Source organism: Eriocheir sinensis, unplaced genomic scaffold (genome assembly GCF_024679095.1).
Source record: "Eriocheir sinensis breed Jianghai 21 unplaced genomic scaffold, ASM2467909v1 Scaffold30, whole genome shotgun sequence".
In the NCBI taxonomy this organism is placed as follows: Eukaryota; Metazoa; Arthropoda; class Malacostraca; order Decapoda; family Varunidae; genus Eriocheir; species Eriocheir sinensis.
Window position 1 is genome coordinate 38270 of NW_026111610.1, and position 19444 is coordinate 57713.

General features: G+C 42.1%; 1 protein-coding gene and 1 long non-coding RNA gene across 4 annotated transcripts; both read left to right on the plus strand.

Moving 5' to 3' along the window:
• Positions 1 to 2320: 2320 nt before the first annotated feature.
• On the plus strand, positions 2321 to 12238 carry LOC126991571 (uncharacterized). Of its 3 annotated transcripts, none has more exons than XR_007745653.1 (4): positions 2321 to 2336; positions 4686 to 4849; positions 5849 to 6076; positions 12219 to 12238. It is a non-coding gene; the product is annotated as an uncharacterized LOC126991571 (long non-coding RNA). The 3 variants fall into 3 exon arrangements; XR_007745651.1 differs by lacking the exon at positions 12219 to 12238 and adding an exon at positions 6546 to 7255; XR_007745652.1 differs by lacking the exon at positions 12219 to 12238 and adding an exon at positions 6604 to 7254.
• Positions 12239 to 16260: 4022 nt separating this feature from the next.
• On the plus strand, positions 16261 to 17762 carry LOC126991570 (uncharacterized). Its single transcript, XM_050850294.1, has 2 exons — positions 16261 to 16840; positions 17126 to 17762. The coding sequence occupies exons 1-2, from the start codon at positions 16640 to 16642 to the stop codon at positions 17342 to 17344; spliced, it is 420 nt and encodes a 139-aa protein (XP_050706251.1). The 5' UTR covers positions 16261 to 16639; the 3' UTR covers positions 17345 to 17762.
• Positions 17763 to 19444: the final 1682 nt, after the last annotated feature.

Sequence of the window (19444 nt, forward strand, 5' to 3'; positions counted from 1 at the left end):
TATATATATATATATATATATATATATATATATATATATATATATATATAGATATATATATATATAGCTACTACTACTACTACTACTACTACTGCTGCTACTACTACTACTACTACTACTACTGCTACTACTACTACTACTACAACTACTACTACTAGTACTATACTGCTACTCCTACTGATAATAATAATAATAACAATAATAATAATAATAATAATAATAATAATAATAATAATAATAATAATAATAATAATAATAATAATAATAATAATAATAATAATAATAATAATAATAATAATAATAATAATAATAATAATAATAATAATAATATATATATATATATATATATATATATATATATATATATATATATATATATATATATATATATATATATATATATATATATATATATATATATATATATATATATATTACATACATACATACATACATACAGTAGTAGTAGTAGTAGTAGTAGTAGTAGTAGTAGTAGTAGTAGTAGTAGTAGTAGTAGTAGTAGTAGTAGCAGTAGTAGTAGTAGTAGTATTGTTATTATTATTATCATTTTAATTACAAGGCTAGTAGTAGTGTTCACAGGAATGATACCCCCCAGATCTCAGTGAATCCCCCCCCCTCTACCAGCCCCACCCCCAGGCGTTTCTAGTATTACCGTCCATATGTACGTGTAAACGGGTGGTTTTCAGGTTTTGTAAGTTTTCTAAAATACAAATAATGAAAATTTGAATTCAACTATGTTTTTTTTTATTTGAAATATCAATATAGTATCGTTTTCGCCTGTCGAACTTATCGCTATAGTCCGGCAAATCTTAAGTGGCGGCTCTGACGTAGATAGCCCGCAAGACCCTGTTGCCACGTCTCCAACTGACCTCGCACACCCTTCTCTCTCTCTCTCTCTCTCTCTCTCTCTCTCTCTCTTTGTGTGTGTGTGTGTGTGTGTGTGCGAAAGAGAGAAAAGTGGGGGTGTACTCTCATTCGGGGAGCATGGTGCACAACAATGCATAATAATAATAATAATATTAATAATAAACCTCTTAAAAAATCGTACCAAGACTCTACCCCTTGGGTGGTGTGGAAATAAGGTCAAAGTGTAATATTTTAATGTTCTTAGCGACCACTCCTTCCCCACTCCCTGGCCATCCCCAGCGGAACCTCACCATTCACCTACATATGACTCACATCAGAATTTGCTTGACGGTCCTGGCATTCCATGTACAGGTACAGTCTCCATATTTTATCATAATTATGCCATATGGCTGACATTGACAGCAGATGGCAGACACACACTAAAAAATGGCAGAAATGCGATAATTAAAGCAGGCAGAGCAACTGGCAACTGCGGTGTGTTGGGTTGAGAAGAGCATGACAACGCCGCGGTGGCCAAGTGTTGTACAAATTTCTTTGTATTCACTCACAGATAGAGAATCAATCATAAAAAACATATCTGTTTTTATACTAGAGTGAGAGTGAAAGAGAGAGACACGAGGAGAGAGAGAGGGAGAAGGGTGTGAGCAGAGTATATACTCTGGGTGAGAGGCACGGTACGCGAGGTCAGTTGGAGACATAGCACCAGTGTCTAGCGGGCTGTCTACGTCAGAGCCGCCACTTAAGATTTGCCGGACTATAGCGGGCTGTCTACGTCAGAGCCGCCACTTAAGATTTGCCGGGCTTTAGCTAGTATCGGAATAATGGATTTATATCGGTTATCGGTTATCGCTTATATTTGTGTCTGCAGTTAACGAATATCGGTTATCACCGATAAGGTTTTCCATTATCAGTTATCGGGTATCGGGAATAAGGTTAATTTTCTGTTATCGTGCCCATCTATGGTCGTCACTACCGTCAGCATTAATACTTGCTGCGGCAGAGGCACTGGAAACAATCTTATGAGCGTTGGTCTTACTATTGGAGCTCCCGCCCCCCGGCCTCCTCGACCACCACGTCCTCGGGCCATATGTTCCCACTGGACGGACGTCCTTGGTGCAGTACGAGACGAATAACAAGTCCCCACGTTGTATCGTACAAACAACCCTTTGAGCAGAACCAGCAGCCGGAAATGATAGAAAAAAAATATTACTGATACTGAACAAGCAAACGCAAACTGTAACGGAAACGAGACAGGAATGTCACGGGATTGTGCTCCCGCTGCAAGGGCGCCAACCCACGTACATCATCGTCATCATCTGCAGGGAAGGTAAACACAGCACGGGGCGCCGCTCAGCAACACGGAGGCTGAGGATCACCAGCGGCTGTCAGGCGGCAGGGAGAGTAGTGCAGTATGCTTAGTGTAGAGGAGAGTAGTGCCAGAGGAAGAAGTGAGTATGTGTTCACGGGTTTATCTTTCTCAGTTGGTAAATGTGCCAGAACGAACTGTTGTAGGAATCTCCTTGATGCTCCTGTTCCTCTACCATACTGTATAGGAAACCAAGCCATTCAAGATGTACGAGATAACTATAAATATCTTGGGGTCAGGGTGTATTCCTCCCTAAGGTTTCACTTGCATGTGAGAGAAATCACTGGCAAGGCTGGAGGCATTGGTTACTGTATTTTAAAGGGTACCCTTTGCTGATTTCATGAAGGCAGTTTTCATCTCTCATATTCACCCTATCTTGGACTTTGCCTCTGTGGTTTGGTTCACTGTTTATACAGGTGACATGACCCAGGCTTTTAGAAAATGTTCAGAGGAGATGGACCAAGAAAATTGCCGGTTTCCACGATCTACCATATAGTAGTGAACGTCTCGCTAGATTGAGTCTTGACTCCATTAAAGGAAGGTTGATCAGAGCTGATCCTATTATGGTGTTCAACATTCTGAAAGGGTTTTGTCCTGATCTAGGTCACCTCTTTGCTAAAAATCACAACAGACAAGCTTTTTGTGCCTCGTTACAACACTGATGTTCGAGCTCATGTCTTCTCAGTGCGGGTCATTAGCATTTGGAATAATTTACCAGAATCAGTTGTCTTGGTGAATTCTATTAATGCTTTTAAACAGCATCTCGACACTTCTTTTGGTCAAATTTTGTGTGATTTTCATTGACTTTGGGTTGTTGAGTATGACTTTGAATTGTAAAATTGTGTCCTGTGCTGTGCTGTGTCTCCACTCGGGATTGCCAACCTGACTGCATTGTCTTGCCACTTGCTCAAGAGTGTTATGGCAGTGGTTTGTGTGGTCTTGGTGATGCCACATTAGCCAACCATCAGATCATCTAAAGGACAATCTACTTGCTGTCTTGGTTGTAGGCGTCACCTGATTCTAGATGGGGTTCTCCCCATCTAGGTAAGAAATGTAGGTAAGAAACCACAATAATGAAACCACCTCCAGAACATTGCCCTGGGCTACACCACTCATAACATCTGTCCAGTCAAAAACTACACCATTCTTCTATACTCAGTAAGGTCATTAATATATATATATATATATATATATATATATATATATATATATATATATATATATATATATATATATATATATATATATATATATATATATATATATATATATATATATATATATATATATACACACACACACACACTATATACGATACCATAAGTAATACTGCCTCTAGAACATTACCCTGGGCTGCACCACTCATAACATCTGTCCAGTCAAAAACTGCTCTATATTCAGTAAGATCATAAATATATACCACAAATAATGAGACTAAAACATTGCCCTGGGGTACTCCACTTGTCTTTCCCATCAAAAATTGTAACATTCACTTGTACTGTCTGCTTGATAGGTCTCAAATAAAGGAACAAGACTTCAGACAAAAGCCAGATTGGTGAGGATCATTGTGCTGGAACATCATCATCATTTCATAGACGCCTGCTCCTAGGAGCTGCCACCAGGGACAGCCACGGCAGAAGAGTTTCCAACTGTAACGCATCCCAGCAATGCTAGGGATGCTAACACAGGCCTCCCCACAGAGTAGCAGAGGGCAGAGGGCGGCGCGGCCCTGCATTGCATCAAATCAGCTGCCCCATCACGGCCATGCCCACGCCCGTCATTCTGGGCCAAGGAGAACCTCAGGTGGCAGGCAGCACAGCGGGGAGGCGGTGGTGCCAGGCCAGGAGGAATGTAAGGGGAGGAGGAGGAGGTGTATTTTGGGATATCTGTTGCCTTGTCTCTCTGTCCCTCCACTTGTATGATCTTCTACAGTATCTCAGCTTCTTTCTAGTTTTCTCATTGCTTTAGCTTTCCTTCTTGTGGTCTGCGGTGTGTGTGGGCTGCTGGAGTGGAAGCTCACAGTGTCAGCCTTCCTCCCTTTCTGCCTGATTTGTCTCTCATAATAATAACTGTAATAAGAAGGAAAAGGAGGAGGAAGGGGAGCTCAAGTTGGCTTGTAACACTTTTGCTTCAGCTCTTGGAAATCAAACTAAACTAAACCATTTGTTTTACCACTATATGTTTACTATAAATAGTACATTCAAACCTCTGCAAAGTTGTGGTCAATTACTTGGTGTTCCTCTCACAACCCACACCACAACTGGGCCACAATATTTGCTGATGTGTAGACTGACTGACATCTTGCAGGCTTTTAAGTTTAAATGTTCAAATAATACATGACATTATATCTCATGAAATCTTTATATAACATATGACATAATATAGCCCAAGAATTTATGTACGTATATACTGCATGAAATTACGTCTGCAGTTGGCGATGACATTTACCGTCTGGCGAGGGAGCAGCCGTGGGTGGTGGCAGCAACTCATCGAGCGGCGTGGAGGAGGGAGCCGCCAGGGTGGACCACGCCTACAGCCTGCACGTCACCGCCCGCCATGCACTAAGGGCTGTGGGCGTGCATGACCGCCAACCAAGTAAGGGACATGTTTTTAAACGTATCCTATTTTTGTGCATATGTCCATTTTCCTTGTCCTTGTATATCATTGTGTGTTCTCATCCTGTCCCTGTGTGCCCTGAAGTAAATTCCTTCTGTCCCTGTAAATACTTCTAGTCATAAGAACATTAGGAGTCTGCAAGGACCGCCACTGTGTGTCTCTGGGTATCCTCCCACACACACACACACACACACACACACACACACACACACACATTGCAATCCATCTGTGTAGATTATGAATACGAATGATTTAGCTGAAATGAACAATGAAGAATAAAAATGTATACAAATATTTGGCCCATGAACAACTGTGCTCAACTGTAAAAAACAAAATAGATGATAAAACTCTGGAAAATATTGAAAACGAGGAAATTAACAGCCAGCCTATCTTCCAGCTTCTCATTCTTCTTACCGTTGTCAGAGCAGCGTCCAGCAGGCTTTTATGTTGATGCATTCACTATTCCTTTTCCCTCCTCCTCTCTCTCTTCTCTTTCTCTTCCTGTCTCCTTCTCCTTTCCTTTCCTCCTCTTTCTCTTCCTTTCCTCCTCCTCTTTTCTTCCTATCCCTTCTCTTCCTCCTTTTCTTCCTCTTCAAAGCATATATATTAGGTAAGGAGTTGGAGGAGGAGATAGAGAGAAAGAGAAGGAGAAGAAGTAGGAGGGGCAGGAAGAGAAGGAGGAGCAGGGATAGGAAGAGAAAGAGATGTAGGAAGAGGAAGAGGGGAGGTGTTTGTAGTGCAGCCAGTCCTTCAAAACCATTCTGTCCTAAATGTTGGCCCTGAAACATTGGTGTGTGCTCATTCTCTTTTCCTTGGTGAGAGCAGCGTCCAGCAGGCTTTTTGTCGCTGCTAATGTGATTTTGTCCATTAAGCTGCCTCCTTGCTGTTGAAAGAAGCTTGTAGCGACTGCACTCTTCCCTCTGTACGTGCATTGTCTCCTATAGTAATGCCTTGATGAATGCTGCTTTCCCATTTCAGAGACTCAGCCCAGAGGAAGAGCCAGGCCAGCACCACCACAGGGACAGAGGACGATGAGGAGAGTGTTCCAACGCTGCTCCAACTCAAGGTTCATAGGCCACACGCTGAGCCCTGCCAAGATGTCCTGCCAGGTGGTCGGCCTCCACCCCTACACCTCCCACTGGTTCCTCCTGCTGCCCCACTACAAGGATGTGCCAAGTATGCCCTCCAGCCTGCAGTCCTTGGATGGTGAGTGCAGTAACGTGCCCCATGCCTCACCCACCCTTGCCTTCATGTCACCTGGCAATGCAACTCTGCCTCAGACTCCAGTAATTTATGTTCACCCACCCTGCTGCCAGCATTTGTTAGGATATAGGAACACACCAATGCTTTTTTATTCCCCTTTCTCCTCCTCCTCCTCCTTTAGATAGTCTATTTCAGAGAGACACCAACACAATAACACGCAGCAACGGTATGAAGTTGAAGGGAAACTGATGTAACACATTGGTGCGCAAAAGTTTTTTCAATAATAGAGTCGTCGATCACTGGAATAGACTCCCACCGTCAGTAGTTAGCGCACAGAGTATCAATAGCTTCAAGTCTTCATTGGATAAGTACTTCAGGGATATAAGATTATACTGACCCTTCTTCGCATGTTTTCAGACAGATTGCAGCAAGACCTCAACCTAAATCCATATTATTCTCTCCCACAACCTAGATTGCAAGTAGCGTAAGTTAACAAAAGAGTAAAGCAACAGTTAATGTCCGCATGACAGATGGAGTGAGGTGTGGGTGCAGTAAGGTGACAGGTTACTGGTGCGTGCCTAGTACCGCCGGTAAAACGAGGATCAAGCCTCCACCTCACCCATCGTGAGTATTAGGGGGGATTCTGGGGCTGTCCTGTGTAGGCCACTTGGCCTCTTCAAGTCTGCCTGTGTTTCTATGTTCTTATGTTCTTATGTAATGAAGTCATTTTCCCCCACAGCTTAGGTTACCAGTAGTGTAAGTTAAGGGTAGTAATTTCCTCTTATTTCTCTCTTTACTGTAAAATTTCCATGTCCCTTTCTTCCTTAAAGGTACATGGTGTTCTCTTCTAACTATTTCCTGCACGTTGCCGGAGGGAGAGGTGGGTGGGAAGGAGCCTTCATCTTTTCTGTCCTGTTCTACCACACGTAGATTACTAGTAGTAGCGGTAGTAAACTGACACCCTCGCCATAGACCGATAGGTCTTCTAGTGTCTGTTCTTCCTATGTATTCCTCCTCTTCCCCCTCCTCCTCCTGTTTTACTACTCTCCATTATCAATCAGTCAGCCAGCACCAAGCTTAACAAGGACAAAAGGCATATTTAAATGCATTTTTACCATGATAAAAAAGTATAAAAATATAGTGGAAAATTACAGAGTTGGCAATGATTAAATCAAATTGATTTAATCAAATGATTAAATCATTGATTTTTTTTACTAAAAAATCATGATTTTTTTTTTTTAACTAAAAGTCTTCCATAAGTTAAATGATGTGCTCCAAAGATGGTAAAGTAAAACAACCTATTCATATGTATTGATTCATTTATTCTCTTCGAGGTATATACCCCCCCCCAAAAAAAAAATAAATAAATAAATAAATAAATAAATAATCCTACATTGTTATATCCTCTTGCTCTAATGTTGCCAACTTGCCATATGTTTTTTACTTGGTAAAAAATCGGGCGCCTTCTAAGCATCAAAACTATTCCAAGGGTGTCATGACTATCAAAACGCCAAAAAGACTATCTTTTCTCAGAATACAAAAATATGTATCTTATCAAGTTATAAAAAAGCTTACACTGCCTGGATGTTATCAAATCATCAAAAACACTAGATGGCTTCAAAGCATCAAAAATGGATAAAATCAAATCAATGCATCCAAAACTTCATATATTTCCAAAATGTCAAAAACATCTTCAGATCTTAGCAAAACATCGACACATTATGTTCAGGTCCAGCAGATGAAGCGCGAGGCAGCACAACAAGATACATATCAATATCAGTCTTTATTTCAAGTGACTTTTTTTTACAATAAATAACCTAAGAACCATAAAATTGAGAGTGTCATTCTTCCCTCTGAGGACTGGGGTTGCAATTAATCAGCAGTGTTCAAAACTAGAAATGAAGCAGCAGTATTTCATATCTTGCTGAGTGAATATTTCTAATCACTCCTGCACCTGGCCCCTGCAGATAGGACATGGATACCTCATGGTTTCTGTGACGCTGTTGCAGCCTACACAGACCTGTGCATTATTGCAAGGCCTGAAGCAGATCGTTCTCTCTAGGGGTGCCAGACACACAGCGCAGGGACAATGATTCTGTTGCTGAGAAGGTTGATTTTCTTAGTCAACAGCAGCTTCATCAGCATCATCTGAATCGTATCTGTCTCGAGTGTGGGCCGCCTCTAGAAACTAAAGGTGCCTGTCCATCGTGTGGCCCACAGCTGAGATAAACTGCATATGAATATACTGTCCATTTCCATGGTGGATCTTACCCCGGATAATGGAGTAGTTGGCCGGCATCTTATTGATAGATGGCACTTTACATTTCTGTTAATTCCTCAGGCTGAAGTGCTCCTGGTGCTACAAGGTACAGACCCCGTTCTGATCTGTCAAGGGTATGACTGAGGCTTTCATTGATATTGCCTCGTGACCCCGAACAGAGTATCACTTGTTAGTTCGAGAATTTGGTTCCCAAGTTAGTCTCGATCATACTGTGTCACACCACTTTACTCGTTGATGTAGAAACATTTGCATTAATGGTAGTTGTGATGGTGTACCATTGTCAGGTAGTTGTGATGGTGTACCATTGTCAGGTAGTTGTGATGGTGTACCATTGTCAGGTAGTTGTGATGGTGTACCATTGTCAGGTAGTTGTGATGGTGTACCATTGTCAGGTAGTTGTGATGGTGTACCATTGTCAGGTAGTTGTGATGGTGTACCATTGTCAAAGTCGTAATACCCCACAGTGTCATCATGGACTAGACTTTTGATGCTTTGATAACTTTGATTTTTTTTATGCTCAGATGACTTTTAACAATTTGATGCTCTGATAACATCTGGATTTATTGATATATTGATGCCTTCTCATTTTTGATGCATTGAAATGATATGAACTTGTTGCTACACTGATGGGATAAGGGTAAAAGCTGTTTTGACAAAATGGAAACATTGGAAAATTTGATGGATTTAGTTTTTTGCTGATTTGATGAAATGACAGGACCAGTTTTGACACATTGATGCTCCCCCCAAAATCCTCCTCCTTTAGTCTTTACTAACTTGGCAGGCAATGTATCATAATAATAACCAAGGTTAGCAACCAAACAGTAACAGAAGTAGATATTCTTCTCTGTGGTAATAATATAATATTCTGTCATGAAAATGACAACTTCAGGCAACTCTATCTGTCCTAAACCTGCTCCTGTACCAACTACAAACAAGTATTGAACAAGTATGTATCTGGATCCTTGACTGTGCTCAGACTTACAGGCCCTAAACTTAAACTTAAAGTAACCTATGGAGACTTTCAAATCACTCAGCAGGATATATATTTATAAAAAAAAAAAATAATAATAATAAAAAAATCTGAAAATTAAAAAAAAAAAAAAAATCAATGATTTTTAGATTTCTTTGATTTAAAAAAAAATTCACCAACCCTGGAAAATTATTCTAGCTACTCCTTCTCCTCTACCCCCCAACACCCCACTGCATTAGAAAGCTGGACAGCATAACGATAGGCTTGATCAAGGTCATTCATTATGTTTGAGTGCCTGCAGTGGCCGGCCCTCACTACCAGTGCATGATGGATGAGTGGAACAGAACGGGCAGCCATGAGGTGGGTGTCATAATGAGACTCCTTCAGGAAAACTAGAATTAATCCTTGGCAGAGAGGACTGGTGCCATTACTTACTAGAACTATCAACAGTGGTGTTCCACAGGGCTCTGTCCTATCACCCACTCTGTTCCTGTTATTCATCAATGATCTTTCCATAACAAACTGTCCTGTCCACTCATACGCTGATGGCTCAACTCTGCATTATTCAACTTCTTTCAACAGAAGACCCTCTCAACAGGAATTACATGACTCCAGGCTGGAGGCTGCAGAACGCTTAACCTCAGACCTTGCTATCATTTCTGATTGGGATAAAGGAACCTTGTGTCCTTCAATGCCTCAAAAACTCAATTTCTCCGCCTATCAACTCGACACAATCTTCCAAACACCTCTCCCATATTCATCAATAACACTCAGCTGTCACCTTCTTCAACACTAAATATCCTCGGTCTATCCTTAACTAAAAATCTCAACTCGAAACTTAACATCTCTCTCACTAAATCAGCTTCCTCAAGGTTGGGCGTTCTGTACAGTCTCCGCCAGTTCTTCTTCCCCGCACAGATGCTTTCCATATATAAGAGTCTTGTCCGCCCTCGTATGGAGTATGCATCTCACGTGTGGGGGGGCTCCACTCACACAGCTCTTCTGGACAGAGTGGAGGCTAAGGCTCTACGTCTCATCAGCTCTCCTCCTCTTGTTGATAGTCTTTTACCTCTTAAATTCCGCCGCCATGTTTCAACTCTTTCTATCTTCTATCGAAATTTTCATGCTGACTGCTCTTCGAAACTTGCTAACTGCATGCCTCCCCCCCTCCCACAGCCACGCTGCACACGACTTTCTACTCAAGCTCGTCCCTATACTGTCCAAACCCTTTATGCAAGAGTTAACCAGTATCTCCATTCTTTCATCCCCTTCACTGGTAAACTCTGGAACAGCCTTCCTTCGTCTGTATTTCCTCCTGCCTATGACTTGACTTCTTTCAAGAAGAGAGTATCAAGACACTTCTCCACCCGAAATTGACCTCTCTATTGGCCACTCTAGACTTATTGCTGTATGAGGAACAGTTAATTTTTTTTTTACATCTTTTGTTGCCCCTGAGTTGCTCTGTGTACTGTAAAAAAAACAATAGAACACCCTTAAATAATGTGAGTAAACTTATTTGCCCGGTTAATATTGATAGAAAATAATAGAATACAAAAAATGGAGAATATATATAGTAAAGTCACAACCATAAGTATTGTATGGCCACGGGGACGCTCACATAACTCACGACTCATGTAACTCTTAGAATGGGAAGGGCAGCTACATGGAGGCTTACCCAAGTTGACCGTATGGGGTGCAGTCAGCGGGTGAGTGAAGAGACGCACCTTAAACATGCTCCTTGTTAGCAGTGGTGACTAGCTGTCAGCAAGCATGCAGGCAGGCCGTCACTGTTTTGCCACCCTCAGAATATACTGCAAGTGTTTGTGACAAGTATAATTATGGCTTGGCCAAAGACATAGTTGCCCCCTTTGTGTTACATGACTGTTGGTAATATTCCTTACAGTGTCTTGCCACCCTCAGAATATACTGCAAGTGTTTGTGACAAGTATAATTATGGACTGGCCAAAGACATAGCTGCCCCCTTTGTGTTACATGACTGTTGGTAATATTCCTTACAGTGTCTTGCCACCCTCAGAATATACTGCAAGTGTTTGTGACAAGTATAATTATGGACTGGCCAAAGACATAGCTGCCCCCTTTGTGTTACATGACTGTTGGTAATATTCCTCACAGTGTCTTGCCACCCTCAGAATGTGCTGCAAGTGTTTGTGGTTTAACTCTATCCTCTCCAAGGGAACTGGAGTACTCTAATGATGGTGATTATTACTGATGTCACTGCTTAACTTGTGTGTGTGTGTGTGTGTGTGTGTGTAACCAATATACATTTTTTGCTCTGCCAGTCACTAGGATTATCTTAGGTTGAATTTCTCATGTTGAAAGTCCGACATCATGTGTAACCAAGCCTAAAACGATTATCTGATCTAGAACTCCTCACATGAAAAGTCCAGCATGATGTGTAAGTCTGTGGCGCGCACCTTTCAGACTCTCCGCGTGCCGTGGATTAAGGCCAACCTTAACGTGTGCATATCTGGTGAGCTCTGGGACCACCCTGCCCTCCCTCACCCACAGGGATGAGCTTATCAAGGAGTGGGCGGTAAGGAGCCAGGCCTCACGTTGCCTCTCTTCCTGCCAAAGAGATAACAGGCTGAGGGTGCTGGAGAAAGTGCTCCTACTCCTCCTTATGCAGTGCTTTTGTTATGTCACTGATTGATGTACTTTGTCTGCCCTTGGATAGGTAAAGAATCATTTAGATATGCAGCATTGCTGGCCTGCTTTTAATGAAGGCTGTTTTCATGCCTCTCTCTAGGCTCAGGGGATGAGTTCATTGATGATAAAGAATTAAATAAAAGCTCAGAAGTGTTAGAGGAAGGTAGCTGGTGAAGATGCAGCTCCAACAGCCCAACATAACTGCCACTTTATCCTCCTCCCTGCAGAAACCCTCCACACTCTGACCTATGTGTTGGCCCGCCATGTACGCCCTCGGCCTCAGCAGTCTGCCGCTGGAGGGCGTCGGTGAACGGCGACTCGTCAGGAGGGCTTCACCAAGCGCTCCGGCCTGGATGTTAGTGCTGAGTGTTGCCTCCCAGATAGTGAAGTCGGTTAGTCTGAATTGGTCTTAGAAATCACTACGTTTACCTCAGTTTACTAAGGAGGAAATTACACTGAAATCTAGGCGTCCGGATTCTGATGTGCAGGGATTTGTAAGGGATGTGAGTGCCTGAGTGTTGCTGTTGGTGTCGTGGAAGTCCAGGAGTCTGAATTGGTCTGAAAAATCCCAGTAAAATTTATTTTTGCTAACGGGGATTTTGTAAGCTGAAATATAGTTGTCCAAATTCTGAAATGCAGGAAATTCATAAAAGTAACAAGTGCCAGAGTGCTGGTAGTGATTCAGTAACAGTCTGTCAGTACAAATTCCATTGCTCTGAAGAATCTTAATTTTATAACCTGAATTTACTGAGGTGGGAAGTTGTCAGCTGATGCAGGATTGCCCAAAGAGACATCCTACCTACCATCCTGTCCTTCATCCCATCCTAAAACACATCCTAGCACCCTGTCCTTGAACCCATCCTAAAACACATCCTAGCACCCTGTCCTTGAACCCATCCTAGCACCCTGTCCTTGAACCCATCCTAAAACACATCCTAGCACCCTGTCCTTGAACTCATCCTAAAACACATCCTAGCACCAAGGGTGGCAGTACGGTACGGTACGTAATAAATATCGTAATTCCGCATGCTTAAAAATACCGTACCGTAAATTTGTACCGTTACCAAAAAACCGTACCGTACTAGTATGAAAAAATAAAATTTCGTACCGTAATTTCGTACCCAATATCGTACCAATGCGATAAGCTGCCTACATCTCTAAAATTAACCAATTTTATGAAGTACTTGTGGAAACACTTCCTTATTGATGAGACTGAAGATTAAGTTCATATAACTGTTTTTAGTTTTCTTATTAATGAATATACCTTTTATAGTACGTATATTTATCACTAAATATAATAGGTATTAGAACTGGAACTTTTTACTGTTAGTGAAAAGTTCCAGTTCTAATAGGTGCGGTAGTATGAACTTACATAATATGTCTTAGAATCAACTAAAGATTATCTTGGGCCTACTATTTAATTTTATAGGAAGAGGAATGTATATCATATAAACAAAAATATTACATTTCACATGATGTAGAAAACTTAAACCTCATTTGTTTGTGGTTTTAAATGAAAAATAACTTGACATGCGTAAAACTTATCCTTTGATTATTTATTAAGGGCTCACTGAAACATTTTACATACAAGAGAAAGTGTTTCTTCCAAACTGATGATAAGAAACACGAAAATGAAACAAAAAAATAATAAAGAAGCTTGTTGGCTGTTGCGTGCTGCCTGGCATTGCATGGTCAGTGGTCACCGAATATGCCATCAGTGTAGCAACTTCTTAAGTGTTGCACCGTAAAAACATAATAGATTCAATTATATCTTCTTTCAGCCCTAGCCTCAGTTCATCTAGGATATACCTTAAACCTGAAAAGGTACGCTCTACACTGACTTGGGTGACAGGAAGAGCCAATGCCACTTCTGCAAGTCTCTTTAGATCCTGATGTGGATGGCATTGCCACCACCTGAAAATATCTTCATTTCTGTCCACCCGCTTACAGTTGTCAAAGTTGTTTACTGCTTGCCTAATGCCATCCATATCAGTCCTATCTCGCTCACCACACTCTTCATTGTTCTTGTCACTTGCAATCAGAAGCTGATCAATCACATCCATTGTTGTACTTTCGTCTTCACGCAGACAGTGTTCTTTGTTGTCAGTCTCTTCCATTTCCTTGCTCTTGATGGTTTCTTTCTCAGTTTCCAACATTAACATTCTCTTCCACAATTCATATAGATGTTGTTGAGCTACTATCTTCTGTGGTTGCCTAAGAAGACACTGAAATCTGGGATCTAAGTATACAGCAGAAAGAAGTGCTCCATTATTAAGGAATGCCTCCTCTCTCTTCTCCATAGCTTGAAGTACAGCAAGTGAAGTGACTGTTGCTTCCTTGGAGAGAAGAACCTTGCACTTCATCCATTCCCCCAAGAATTGCCCAGCAACGAGATTTCTGAGTTGCAGAGTCTTTGTTGTTTCATAGATAGGCTTAAGACTGTGTAGCAAATCCATAATAATTTCCCATTCGTTTTCTAGCAGAAGGAGCGACTCATTAGCCAAAGCTATTTGATCCAAAAATGATTTGCCAGCAACCACACTCTCTAGCATATCGTATGTGGATCCCCAACGAGTATCACAGTCTAATTTCGGCAAAGCTTTTCTGTTCTGTTTGAAGATTAGGCGCATGTTTTGTGTGTGTGTCTTGTTTACGACTTTACGCACTGCCCCTAGAACTCTCTTTATTTGAGTATTAGAGCTGATGACATCATGCACACTCAGTTGAAGTGTGTGAACTGCACACCTTACAGAAATCACACCTTCTGTTGCAGTTTTTATTCCACTTAGAGTCTCATTTAATTCACTCACCCTACTTATCTCTTCCTCACTCAAGTTATCCACTTCATCATCATACTCATCACTTCCATAGCTCTCTTCAGTATCCTCAGGTGTTTGTTTTGTATTTTCTCGCATGATCTTTGCTGCCTTTATTACATTTGAGCCATTGTCGGTCGTTAAGGTATATATTTGCTGTTCTTCTATCCCTAGTTTTTGCAATGAAGAAAGCAACATTGCATGGATTTCTCTACCAGTTGCTCGTTCGGTCATCTCCTTCACGGTAGCAGTAATAACTCTCAAGTTTCCATTGACGACGGCTTGGAAATTAACACCTATGAAGTGGCGTCCGCGTCGTGTACATAGATCTGTTTTCACACAAACCATGCGCTGACTAAACTCAGCTCTCAGGTCAATCATTTTTTCCTGTGCGGCTTTCATTGTTAGCGATCGCACTGCTTTCCGATTCAGTGAGATACCTAACTTACATATAATTGGAGCAATCATTTTGGAGATCCCAGACTTTTCGAAGACAGACAAGGGCAGCCCATTCACTGTTACAGCTTCAACAGCTAAATCCTGGATATCCTCTTTGCTAACATTTATCTCAACATTATGTAGTTTGGGTGTCTTTGAACTTGAAGAGGATTCTCCAACTGTACTGAAAAAATTAGTTATGTGCCCAGACTCTTCAAGCTTTCTTTTCTTTGCCTGCTTTTCTTGTGCTTCATCAATTGCCATGTTGTATTCTTCCAAATGTTTCCTTTTCAGGTGATCAATAAGAGGTTTTGCATGAAGGCCAGTTCCTGATTTTGGTGCATATGTGTATTCACATACATCAAGCTTGCATGCAGCTGTTTTTTTGGTGTAGGTAAAATACTGGTTACCTATGAATTCTCGATGGCGACCCATGTTCTGGAAATCCTGTAAAGATAATGACTATTGCACTAACTCTTGGGAGGATAAACAAGTTAAGTCTATCCAATTTTCCAATTTTCTTTATCGGAGGGACTATAGCTTATTTGTTAGTTAGAAATAATCCATTCGCACGAAATATAAAAGCTATAGAGAGTTACTGATGGAGACATTTTTTACCCTAAGTCAGTAACAGATAATTTCAGCTGTATACAGATGTCTGATGTTTGGTAACCAAAATAAAATAAATGACAAGATTATTGAGGTCATGTACAGTGGCAGATGTATTTCCATATAGGGTGACCGTGACACACAGATTATATATAAAAAAAATATTTATATGTCCATTGTTTGCATATACTCTTTATGAAAGTGTTACTGGTTACTTGGAATCAGAATGTGCTTCGTATTCTTTCTATTAATTATATAAAACTCACCGCTACAGAAAAGCCACTAAATGTTTACCTAAATTAAGCATGAAACCAGTCTATTTATGGAAACTATTAACCACGACTGTACTTGACCAGTTAGCATAGGCGGATCCAGGGGGGGGGCCACTGGGCCATGGCCCCCCCCAAACGCTCTGAGAGTATGTTTTGGCCCCCCCCAAAGAAATTCGTTACAGATACTGTCAGCCTCCCTCAATCATATACATATCATGTAGAACTCGATAGTCGATACTGCATCGCTCTACTACATAAAACAAAATCCAATTCTATGGCCTCAATGCACAAGCGAATCGGAATTAAGCGCTGAGAAGGAAGGCGTCTTCCGCCAATCAGCGATTAGGGAAAATACCAAGGTTGAGCTTCAGCAAGGACTTCTAAATATAGAATTTACTCAGGGCGTGCGCTGTCGAATCTTTAGCCCATAAACCTCGGGCTAGGGGTCTATTGTCACTCTCCCAGCGCGCGAGCGATACTGCAAATTTTTGGAAAAATAGGTGTTGTTCACCAATGCCCTGTGTGGTAATTTCAAACTGGGAGCTCTTTCTGCCGGTTCTACCTGAGAGCTTTGAGTGCGACACCAAGGCAGAACTCCAGGTCTATAAAGCCATGTGGCGGCGCAACCAGGACAAGGTGGTACCCGACACCGCAGTAGCAGCCCTGGACCACTGCGACCCCGTTACCTTCCCGACCATCCACCGTCTCCTGCAGGTTAGCGTTTTCAGTCCTCACCGTACTTACAAATTCATTCCTCTATTTACCTTACTGTCGTTTCTAAAAGTGATATGTTTAGCACTTATTGACACAGATAGATAAATGAGAAAAATGTGCCGGGACGAGATCATATCTGGTTGTTATTTTTGTAACTCACTGAGGAAGATATTTTCTTTATGTCCCCTCGGTACAATCCGTTGCGTTCCCGGTACGTTTTACATGCCGTAGGTTATGCTCCTATATCCTCAATCAACACTAAATTCCTTTAATACCTTCCTTCAGATCCTTGCGGTACTGCCGGTGTCCGCTGCGGAGGCCGAGCGGACCTTCAGCAAGGTCACCAGGACGTTGACCGAGGTCCGGGCGACAATGGGGGAGGAACGTTTGGAGGCGCTGGTCATGTGCCAAACGCACCGCGACCTTCTCCCAGCCTCCGAGAAGGTGGTCGACTTCTTTATGAAGTCTGGCTCTGGCACTCGCCGAGCGCAGCTGAAGTCATAGACTACTGTGTCATCTGGACTGGACAACGACATTTGGCTCTTGCGAGAGTAGGTCCGATTTTTCAAAGAGGCACAACTGCATAAACATCGTGTTTTTGTCTTTAATACGCTCGTACATGTATGACATTTAGACGTGGGGATTTCAGTTATGATGATAGAAATAGGCCTATAAGCCATACAACGAGCAAAGCAAACACGAGCAAACATAATTGCATCTGAGCATTTCATTATTATTTATTATATCGCATGACAAGTGTATATGGTAAAGGTCAAAATTTACATATGGAGGCAAGAAGACGGGGTTGTCAAGATTAAAAAAGGTCAAGGCTGATGAAAGCAATGTTTTTAAATATTACGATGTGATTATTGTGATTCTTATATGTTATATATTAATATATGCTTAATAAAGACCAAAAGTATTCTGGATCTAATTCTTGAGTTATGCCCCTGAAAAGCACAATGCAATCCGATGTGACTTAATTCCATGTGTACAGTCCGTCGTCGATGAACAGTTGGCCCCCCCCAAAACTCAAGGCTGGATCCGCCCTTGCCAGTTAGTATATATTTTTACCAACCTACCGAATATGTCAACTGGCAGCAATCAGAGTGATGGGCGTCAACACCGCTTGCCGGCTGCTGCCTGCTGTCAAGTGAGCTGCCTGTAGCAGCTATAGGGCTCCCCGGCACAGTTACTGACTCACTGCGTCACTGGTACTGGACACGAACTGAACGCGTTAGCGACGGGCCGAGGCCCGAAGGCCAACAGACGAGTTGCCGTCTAGTACCTCTCTCTCTCTCTCTCTCTCTCTCTCTCTCTCTCTCTCTCTCTCGTAAATAAAACTATTTTGTGTCGCAATCGTCCGGATATTCATATTAGTCTATTCTGAACAGAGGCAGTGGAATACATATTAGAATTTTAATAAAGTATGAAAAGGGTACGGAAAAGGTACGGAAAAAATAACGTAATTTCGTACCGTACCGTACTTGACAAAAAATACCGTACCGTAATTTCGTACCGTACTTTTACCTTAAAAAATACCATACCGTACCGTAATTCCGTACCATACCATACCGTACTGCCATCCTTGCCTAGCACCCTGTCCTTGAACCCATCCTAAAACACATCCTAGCACCCTGTCCTTGAACCCATCCTAAAACACATCCTTGCACCCTGTCCTTGAACCCATCCTAAAACACATCCTAGCACCCTGTCCTTGAACCCATCCTAAAACACATCCTTGCACCCTGTCCTTGAACCCATCCTAAAACACATCCTAGCACCCTGTCCTTGAACCCATCCTAAAACACATCCTAGCACCCTGTCCTTGAACCCATCCTAAAACACATCCTTGCACCCTGTCCTTGAACCCATCCTAAAACACATCCTAGCACCCTGTCCTTGAACCCATCCTAAAACACATCCTTGCACCCTGTCCTTGAACCCATCCTAAAACACATCCTTGCACCCTGTCCTTGAACCCATCCTAAAACACATCCTAGCACCCTGTCCTTGAACCCATCCTAAAACACATCCTTGCACCCTGTCCTTGAACCCATCCTAAAACACATCCTTGCACCCTGTCCTTGAACCCATCCTAAAACACATCCTTGCACCCTGTCCTTGAACCCATCCTAAAACACATCCTAGCACCCTGTCCTTGAACCCATCCTAAAACACATCCTTGCACCCTGTCCTTGAACCCATCCTAAACACATCCTTGCACCCTGTCCTTGAACCCATCCTAAAACACATCCTAGCACCCTGTCCTTGAACCCATCCTAAAACACATCCTAGCACCCTGTCCTTGAACCCATCCTAAAACACATCCTTGCACCCTGTCCTTGAACCCATCCTAAAACACATCCTAGCACCCTGTCCTTGAACCCATCCTAAAACACATCCTTGCACCCTGTCCTTGAACCCATCCTAAAACACATCCTTGCACCCTGTCCTTGAACCCATCCTAAAACACATCCTAGCACCCTGTCCTTGAACCCATCCTAAAACACATCCTTGCACCCTGTCCTTGAACCCATCCTAAAACACATCCTAGCACCCTGTCCTTCAACCCATCCTAAAACCCATCCTAGCACCCTGTCC

Coding starts and splice junctions, on each gene's coding strand:
- LOC126991570 (XM_050850294.1), top strand. CDS start 16,640: ATGCCCTGTGTGGTAATTTCAAACTGGGAGCTCTTTCTGCCGGTTCTA. Junction 16,841..17,125: donor CCATCCACCGTCTCCTGCAG/GTTAGCGTTTTC, acceptor ACCTTCCTTCAG/ATCCTTGCGGTACTGCCGGT.